The sequence below is a fragment of the Onychostruthus taczanowskii genome, unplaced genomic scaffold, assembly GCF_017590055.1.
Source record: "Onychostruthus taczanowskii isolate IOZ18803 unplaced genomic scaffold, ASM1759005v1 scaffold326, whole genome shotgun sequence".
Classification (NCBI taxonomy): Eukaryota; Metazoa; Chordata; class Aves; order Passeriformes; family Passeridae; genus Onychostruthus; species Onychostruthus taczanowskii.
Window position 1 is genome coordinate 70,167 of NW_024500639.1, and position 9,515 is coordinate 79,681.

At 51.2% G+C, this 9,515-nt stretch overlaps 1 protein-coding gene across 1 annotated transcript in view; it reads left to right on the plus strand.

Annotated features, from left to right (window-relative positions):
- Nucleotides 1-9,515, plus strand: part of LOC121339059 (adhesion G protein-coupled receptor L1-like) — a gene marked incomplete at its 3' end in the record, with an annotated part of 43,815 nt that overhangs the window by 19,419 nt on the left and 14,881 nt on the right. Inside the window, exons 6-10 of the mRNA XM_041410534.1 lie at nucleotides 152-255; nucleotides 1,481-1,666; nucleotides 3,715-3,753; nucleotides 4,635-4,818; nucleotides 9,267-9,389. Coding sequence (XP_041266468.1) covers nucleotides 152-255; nucleotides 1,481-1,666; nucleotides 3,715-3,753; nucleotides 4,635-4,818; nucleotides 9,267-9,389 — 636 coding nt within the window. The remainder of the gene's footprint in view (nucleotides 1-151; nucleotides 256-1,480; nucleotides 1,667-3,714; nucleotides 3,754-4,634; nucleotides 4,819-9,266; nucleotides 9,390-9,515) is intronic.

Here is a 9,515-nt window from a genome sequence, read left to right on the forward strand (position 1 = left end):
GACTGGGGGAACTGGGGGGAATGGGGGGACAGCCATCACCCCCCCAGACATCGCCTCCTCCCAGTGCCTGCTGGGGCCGGGGGTGGGGATTCTGTGGGGTGGGGGATTCAGGGAAATGTGGGGTCCCCCTGAGCCCCCCTGTGCCCCCCAGGCATCGCCTCCTTCCAGTGCCTGCTGGGGCTGGGGGTGTGGAACCCCCGCGGGCCCGACCTGAGCAACTGCACCAGCCCCTGGGTCAACCAGGTGGCCCAGAAGGTACCGGGGGGACCCCAAAATGGGACCCGCCCAAAGGGACACCCCTAAACAGGGATCCCCAAAATGGGACCCGCCCAAAGGGACACCCCTAAACAGGGATCCCCAAAATGGGACCCGCCCAAAGGGACATCCCTAAACAGGGATCCCCCAAAATGGGACCCGCCCAAAGGGACACCCCCCCCTGGGTCAACCAGGAGGCGCCCAAAGTAGACAGGGTCCCCCAAAATGGGACCCGCCCAAAGGGACACCCCTAAACAGGGATCCCCAAAATGGGACCCGCCCAAAGGGACACCCCTAAACAGGGATCCCCCAAAATGGGACCTGCCCAAAGGGGACAGAATCCCCCAAAATGGGACCCGCCCAGAGGGACACCCCTAAACAGGAATTCCCCAAAACCAGGACCCCCCCAGAAAGGGGGATACCTCTAAAGAGGACCCCCCAAGCAGGGACCCCCTAAAATGCAGATACTCCCAGAACAGGACCCCCCCCCAATGAGGAAACCCCCCCCTAAATGAGGATACCCCAAAATAGGGACTGCCCCAAATGGGGACCCCCCTCCAAACAGGGACCCCCAGAAATGGGGACACCCTGAGAAGGGGGGCTGGGGGGGCACCCCCACATCCCCCACGGGGTTGGGGAGGGTCGGGGACCCCCTGAGTGGGGAGCAGCCCCTGCAGAGGGAGGGACACCCCAGGACCTTCCAGGGAGGGGTTTGGGGGTTCCAGGGGAGACCCCTCAGAGCATCCCCACCCCACAGAGGGGGCTGGTCCCCACTCAGGGGGTCCCCCAAACCCCCTGGGGGATATTGGGGAGCCCCCCTGAGCTGTGGGTGCCCCCCGACGCCCTGGGAGATATCAAAGACCCCCCCCACTTACCCATGGGTGCCCCCCCAAACCCCCTGGGGGATATCGGGGACCCCCCCACTGACCCATGACCCCCTGTAACTCCCCCCAGATCTCCCAAAAGCCGGGGGGACATCAGGGAGCCCCCCTGACCCGCGGGTGCCCCCCCAAACCCCCCGGGGGATATCGGGGACCCCCGTGAGCCTTGGGTGCACCCCCAGACCCACTGGGGGATATCGAGGACCCCCCCCCCACTGACCCATGACCCTCTCAGACCCCCTGTAACCCCCTGGGGGACATCAGGGAGCCCCCCTGACCCGCGGGTGCCCCCCCAAACCCCCCGGGGGATATCGGGGACCCCCCTGAGGCTGCGTGCCCCCCAGATCAAGAGCGGGGAGAACGCGGCGTCCATCGCGGGGGAGCTGGCGCGGCACACGCGGGGCCCGGTGTTCGCGGGGGACGTCAGCTCGGCCGTGCGGCTGCTGGAGCAGCTCCTGGACATCCTGGACGCGCAGCTGCAGGCGCTGCGCCCGCTCGAGAGGGAGTCCGCGGGGAAGAACTACAACAAGGTGGGACCCCAAAACCCGGATTTGGGGTTCAGCCCAAAGGGGGGGACAGGGGACCAGCAGGGGACAGTGGGGACACGGTGGTGCCACATCCTGGACGCGCAGCTGCAGGCGCTGCGCCCGCTCGAGAGGGGAAAAACTACAACAAGGTGTGACCCCAAAACCCGGATTTGGGGTTCAGCCCAAAGGGGGGGACAGGGGACCAGCAGGGGACAGTGGGGACATGGTGGTGGCACATCCTGGGTGTGCAACTGCAGGCGCTGCGCCCGCTCGAGAGGGGAAAAACTACAACAAGGTGTGACCCCAAAACCCGGATTTGGGGTTCAGCCCACTGGGAAACTGAGAGGAACAGGTGGGACCCCAAAACCCGGATTTGGGGTTCAGATTGCTGGGGGACTGAGAGGGAACAGGTAGGACCCTAAAACCCGGATTTGGGGTTCAGCCCAAAGGGGGAGCAGGGGAAACAGGTGGGACCGAGAGGGGACAGAGGGGACTGAGGGGCTCTGAGCACCAAAAAACCTACAGCGAGGTGGGAGCCCATGATGGTTTTGGGTTGTTAATTTGAGATTTGGTTATTTTTTTTAGGTTTTTTTGGGGTAATGTGTTAATGAGTGTGGTGGGTTTAGTGTTGGTTCATTATTAGCATTTAATTATTAGTAATAATTGTTATTATTATATATTATTAGATAGATATTATTGTATATATGAAAATATATTATATATATAATATGTAATTATACATATATATAATAGATAAAATATATATAATATATAAAAATATAATATATCTATAATATAATATATTTTGTACATTTTTATATTATTATATTATATCTATTATATTATATTATTATATAATTATATAACTCATTAACTAATAATTATTAATTGTTAGTATTTATAATACTATATGTTATATATAAAAATGTATTTATATTTATATTTATACTATTTAGAATACTAATTAATACTAATTAGTATTAACATAGTTATAAGCTATATATAGTATATATTATATATACAAATATTATGTCAATATACATTATATGATAACATACATATTATATATTATGTTAATGTGCAAAATTTGTATAATATATAATATTACATAATAATAATAATAATAATAATAATAATTATTATTATTATTATTATTATTATTATTATTATTATTATTATTATTATTCTGCTATACTAATTAATTATTAGTATTTATTTTTAATTTGGAGGCAGGATTAGGAGAAAGGTAAAGTAGGTTTAAAACATTAAAAGGGTGTAAAGAAAAATTATTAATAGCAATTAAAAGAAAGAGTAATAAGAAATAGAATAAAATTTTTCAAAGTGGTTTAATTTTTTTTTTTTGCTGATAACGTACAGAAAGCAAATTTAAAATTGTAGTTCGTTTATTATTTTGAGAAGGTTTTTTTTAGTTTATTTAGGGAGAGAAGGGTTTTTTGTTATTGTTATGGAAATTTTTTTATTAAAAAAAAAAGTTTGGGAGCTTTGAGCACCAAAGGAGGAAGAGTTACAGCAAGAACTCGGACAAGGTGGGACCCCAAAACCCCGATTTTGGGGTCACCCTATTGAGGGGTGGAGTGGCCAAGGGGGAACTTCTGCCTGTGCCCCAGTTTTGGGGTGCCCCTGCTCCAGAACCTGAACCCTATTTTTGAGGGTTTTGGCTAACTTTTGGAGTTCTGCCCTGAATTTTGGGGTTGTCCTGGCCCAAATGTTGAGGAGCTCCTTTTCTAGAGATCAGACATGCTCTGCCCCGAATTTTGGGGTGCTCCTGCCCGGATTTTTGGGGTCGCTGTGCTGGGCCCCTCCTCCTGTTCCACATTTGGGAGTCCCTCCCCAGATGTTGGGGTTGTTCTGCCTCAGATATTGGGGTTGTTCTGCCTCAAATGTTGGGGTTGTTCTGCCCTAGATTTTGGGGTTGTTTCCTAGATTTTGGGAGGATCTTGTTGTGGATTTTGGGGTGCCCCCGGTGCAGGTTTTGGGGTCCCATCCCCTCACTTGGGTGCCCCCTCCCCCGTTTTATTGTCCCCCGCCAGATGCACAAGCGGGAGCGAACCTGCAAGGATTACATCAAGGTGAAGGGGTGTGGCATGAAGGGGGCGTGGCCGTGAACAATGGGAGGGGCTTGTGTGGGTGTGGTGGGCAGGGCTTGTGGGGCGTGGGTGGGGTCTGGGTGGGTGTGTACCATGGGCGGGGTCTGTCTGGGTGGGTGTGTCCTATGGGTGTGGTCTGTCTGGGTGGGTGCATCCCATGGGTGGGGTCTCTCTGGATGGGCGTGTCCCTGGAGTTGGACATGACCACACCCAGGGCAGTGCTGGAGACCTGGGGGATGGGTGTCAGTGGGCGGGGCCTGTCCTGGGTGGACGTGGCATTTGGGCACGTCCCTTTGGGTGTGTCCTTTTGGGTGTGTCATTTGGGTGTGTCCCTGGGCGTGTCCTAAGGCGTGTCTCAGCCCCGCCCACCCTGCCCATTCCACAGGCTTTGGTGGAGGCCGTGGGGGTTGGGTGTGTCCCTGGGCATGTCCCTGGGGCGTGTCCCAGCCCCACCCACCCCTCCCGTCCCGCAGGCCGTGGTGGAGGCCGTGGCGGTTGGGTGTGTCCCTGGGTGTGTCCCTGGGCGTGTCCCTGGGTGTGTCCCAAGGCGTGTCCCAGCCCCACCCATCCCGCAGGCTTTGCTGGAGGCTGTGAGGGTTGGGTGTGTCCCTGGGTGTGTCCCTGGGTGTGTCCTGGGGCATGTCCCAGACCCGCCCACCCCGCCCACCCTGCAGGCTTTGCTGGAGGCTGTGGAGGATGGGTGTTCCCCTGGGCGTGTCCCTGGGTGTGTCCCAAGGCGTGTCCCAGCCCCACCCATCCCCCAGGCTGTGATGGAGGCCGTGGGGGTTGGGTGTGCCCCTGGGCGTGTCCCTGGGTGTGTCCCAAGGCGTGTCCCAGCCCCACCCGCCCCTCCTGTCCCGCAGGCCGTGGTGGAGGCCGTGGACAACCTGCTGCGTCCGGAGGCGCTGGAGTCGTGGCGGGACATGAACGGCTCGGAGCAGGCGCACACGGCCACCATGCTGCTGGACGTGCTCGAGGAGGGCGCCTTCCTGCTCGCCGACAACGTCAAGGAGCCCGCGCGCTTCCTGGCCGCCCGACAGAACCTGGGTCAGCCCCACGGGGACCCCGGGACCCCCACCCAAACGCCTGCGGCCCCTCTGAACCCTGAACCCTTTTCTGGGGTCCCCACAGGCCCCTGCTGCCCGCCCTGTCCCTCCTTGCAGTGCCCAGGGTCCGTAAGAGACCCTGATGTCCCAATATCCCAATCCCAATCAATCCCAGTTCCCAATCCCAAATCCCCAATCCCAAACCCAAATTTCCAAATCCCAAATTCCCAATCCCAATCCCAGTTCCCAATCGCAAATCCCCAATCCCAATCCCAAACCCGAATTTCCAAATCCCAAATTCCCAATCCCAATCCCAGTTCCCAATCCCAAATCCCCAAGTCCAAACCCAAATTTCCAAATCCCAAATTCCCAATCCCAATCCCAGTTCCCAATCCCAAATCCCCAATTCCAAACCCAAATTTCCAAATCCCAAATTCCCAATCCCAAATCCCCAATTCCAATCCCAAACCCAAATTCCCACATGCCAAATTCCCAATCCAAAATCCCCAATCCCGATCCCAATCCTTGATCCTCAATTCCCAATCCCAAACCCCCCATTCTAATCCAATCCCAATCCCAAATCCCCAATCCCAATCCCAATTCCCAAATCCCAAACCCAAATTTCCAAATCCCAAATTCCCAATCCCAATTCCCAAATCCCAAACCCAAATTTCCAAATCCCAAATTCCCAATCCCAATCCCAATCCCAGATCCCCAATTCCAATCCCAAATTTCCAAATCCCAAATTCCCAATCCCAATCCCAATTCCCAATCCCAAATCCCCAATCCCAAACCCAAATTTCCAAATCCCAAATTCCCAATCCCAATCCCAGTTCCCAATCCCAAATCCCCAATTCCAAACCCAAATTTCCAAATCCCAAATTCCCAATCCCAAACCCCCCATTCTAATCCAATCCCAATCCCAAATCCCCAATCCCAATCCCAATTCCCAAATCCCAAATCCCCAATCATCCCTGGGACACTGAGGCTCTCCCCCAATCCCTCCCTGGGGTCTCCAGGGGCCTCTCCCACCCCTGTTCCCTCCCTGGATCATCTCCCACCCCCAACCCCAACTTGGGGACCCCCACCCCAATTCCCTGAGCATCGAGGGCCTCCCGTGGGTGACACACGCATGTTCCCACGGCCTCTGTGTGACACACGGCTTTTCCTGCATTATTCCAGCACTTTTCTGTGTTTTTCCATGTTTTTCCGTGTTTCCTGGCAGTTTTGGAGGTGTCAGTGCTGAACACTGACGGGCCACTCCAGGAGCTCCTCTTTTCCATGTTTTCCCATGTTTTTTCCATATTTTCCATTTTTTTGCCCCATGTTTTTCCCCTGTTCTGGAGGTGTCAGTGCTCAACACCGAGGGGCCGCTCCAGAAGGTTGTGTTTCCTCTGGTTTTCCATATTTTCCATGGTTTTTCCCTGGTTTTTCCCTGTTTTTGGCAGTGCTGGACATGTTGGTGTTTAACACCGAGGAACCACTCCAGGAGCTTGTGTTTTCTGTGTTTTTCCATTTCATTTTTTTTCCTATATTTTCTGTGGTTTTTTAAATATTTTTCCATATTTTCCATGTTTTTCCCCATATTTTCCACGTTTTTTCCCTGTTTTTTGCAGTGCTGGAGGTGTTGGTGCTGAACAGTGAGGGGCTGCTCCAGGAGCTCTTGTTTTCAGTGGTTTTCCTTGTTTTTCTGTATTTTCCATGGGGTTTTTTTTTCCATATTCTTCCCGTTTTTAACCTGTTTTTGGTAGTGCTGGAGATGTCGGTGCTCAACATCAAGGGGCCGCTCCAGGAGCTCATGTTTCCTGTGTTTTTCCACATTTTCCATGGGCTTTTTTTCCATACTTCCCATGTGTTTTCCAGGTTTTTCATGTTGTTTTATTATGGCTTGGTCTTTTAGGAGTCTGTCCAACCCTGGCTGCCGTGGGTGTCTGGATAGCAAAGTCCAGCTAAGCACAGCCTGTCCGGGTCCCTCAGGCAGGCTCCCAGCCGCAGGCAATCTTAGCAAGCTCAGCTCTTAAGTGAGATCAGCTCTTAAGTGAGATCAGCTCTTTGGTGAATTCAGCTTTTTAGCGATTTCAGCTCTTTGGTGAATTCAGCTCTTTGGTGATTTCAGCCCTTTTGTGATTTCAGCTCTTTAGCGATTTCAGCTCTTTAGCGATTTCAGCTCTTTGGTGAATTCAGCTCTTTAGCAATTTCAGCTCTTTGGTGAATTCATCTCTCTGGTGAATTCAGCTCTGTGGTGATTTCAGCTCTTTGGTGATTTCAGCTCTTTGGTGAATTAATCTCTTTAGCAATTTCAGCTCTTTGGTGATTTCAGCTCTGTGGTGATTTCAGCTCTTTGGTGAATTCAGCTCTTTGAGGATTTCAGCTCTTTAGCGATTTCAGCTCTTTGGCGATTTCAGCTCTTTGGTGAATTAATCTCTTTAGCGATTTCAGCTCTTTGGTGAATTCAGCTCTTTGGCGATTTCAGCTCTTTGGTGATTTCAGCTCTTTAGCGATTTCAGCTCTTTGGTGAATTCAGCTCTTTAGCAATTTCAGCTCTTTGGTGAATTCATCTCTCTGGTGAATTCAGCTCTGTGGTGATTTCAGCTCTTTAGCGATTTCAGCTCTTTGGTGAATTCAGCTCTTTAGCAATTTCAGCTCTTTGGTGAATTCATCTCTCTGGTGAATTCAGCTCTGTGGTGATTTCAGCTCTTTAGCGATTTCAGCTCTTTGGTGAATTCAGCTCTTCAGAAATTTCAGCTCTTTGGTGAATTCATCTCTCTGGTGAATTCAGCTCTGTGGCGATTTCAGCTCTCTGGTGATTTCAGCTCTTTGGTGAATTAATCTCTGTGGTGATTTCAGCTCTTTAGCGATTTCAGCTCTTTGGTGATTTCAGCTCTGTGGTGATTTCAGCTCTTTAGCGATTTCAGCTCTTTGGTGATTTCAGCTCTGTGGTGATTTCAGCTCTTTAGCGATTTCAGCTCTTTGGTGATTTCAGCTCTGTGGTGATTTCAGCTCTTTAGCGATTTCAGCTCTTTGGTGATTTCAGCTCTGTGGTGATTTCAGCTCTTTAGCGATTTCAGCTCTTTGGTGATTTCAGCTCTGTGGTGATTTCAGCTCTTTAGCGATTTCAGCTCTTTGGTGATTTCAGCTCTGTGGTGATTTCAGCTCTTTAGCGATTTCAGCTCTTTGGTGATTTCAGCTCTTTGGTGAATTCAGCTCTTTGGTGAATTCAGGTCTTTGCTTGCTAAGTGCCTCGGCAGATGCAGGGAGAGGACAAGGCCGTGTGAGGTTCACAGACGTGCCTTTATTGGCAGCTCCTGCGAAGGGTCTCGGTGACAGCTCTTCTGCAGAACTGGGCAGAAACAGGGCTTTACACAGGATATGGGAGTTTTGGGAAAATCCCAGTCCAATAGAGTCAAGGGAACGTGACCCATGGTCTTACAGCAAGATAGCGAGGGTCCGAAGGCGGAAGAGGGGCTTCTCAGGTCCAGTCATCATGGCTTGGCATTTCCTATCTTAGGCTGGTCGCTCCAGGGAGGCCTTGCAGGCCCTGTGGCTGCTGCATTGTTTTCCCCGTTTTCCCCCAGTTCTGGGGGTGTTGTGCTCAATACTGAGGGGCCGCTCCAGGAGCCTGTGTTTTCTCTGGTTTTCCGTGTTTTCAATAGGTTTTTTTCCATATTTTCCATGGTTTTCTGGCAGTTCTGGAGGTGTTGGTGCTGAACACAGAGTAGCTATTCCAGTAGCTCCTGTTTTTGTGTATTTCCCATGTTTTTCCCATGTTTTCCCATATTTTCAATGTTCTTTTCCATATTTTCCATGGTTTTTCCATATTTTTCATAGGGGTTTTTTTTCCCATATTTTCCATGTCTTTTCCACGTTTTCCATATTTTTTCCATGTTTTCCCCCAGTTCTGGAGGTGTCAGTGCTCAACACTAATGGGCTGCTTCAGGAGCTCTTTTTTTCCATGGTTTTTCCATATTTTCCATGGAGTTTTTTCCATATTTTCCATTTTTTTCTCCGTATTTTCCATCTTATTTTTCTGTATTTTCCCTGGTTTTCCATATTTTCCATGTTTGTTTCCCTGTTTTTGGCAGTGCTGGAGGTGTCGGTGCTCAACACCAAGGGGCCCCTCCAGGAGCCCGTGTTTTCCATGTTTTTCTGTATTTTCCATGGGTTCTTTCCCTGTTTTTCTGTATTTTCCATGGGGTTTTCCCTGGTTTTGGCAGTGCTGGAGGTGTCGGTGCTCAACACCAAGGGGCCCCTCCAGGAGCCCGTGTTTTCCATGTTTTTCTGTATTTTCCATGGGTTCTTTCCCTGTTTTTCTGTATTTTCCATGGGGTTTTCCCTGGTTTTGGCAGTGCTGGAGGTGTCGGTGCTCAACACCGAGGGGCCCGTCCAGGAGTTAGTGTTTTCCACGTTTTTTTCCATATTTTCCATGGGTTTTTTCCCTGTTTTTGGCAGTGCTGGAGGTGTCGGTGCTCAACACCGAGGGGCCCCTCCAGGAGCTCGTGTTCCCGCAGGAGCTGGGGGGTGACGGCTCCATCCAGCTCTCGGCCAGCACCCTCAAACAGAACAGCAGGAACGGTGTGGTGGGGGTCACCTGGGTGGTCGTGGTGGTCGCTGGTGTGGTAATGGGGGTCCCTGAGGTGGTTGTGGAGGTCTCCGGGGTGGTTGTGGTGGTCACTGGGGTAGGGGTGGGTGGGGGGGGGG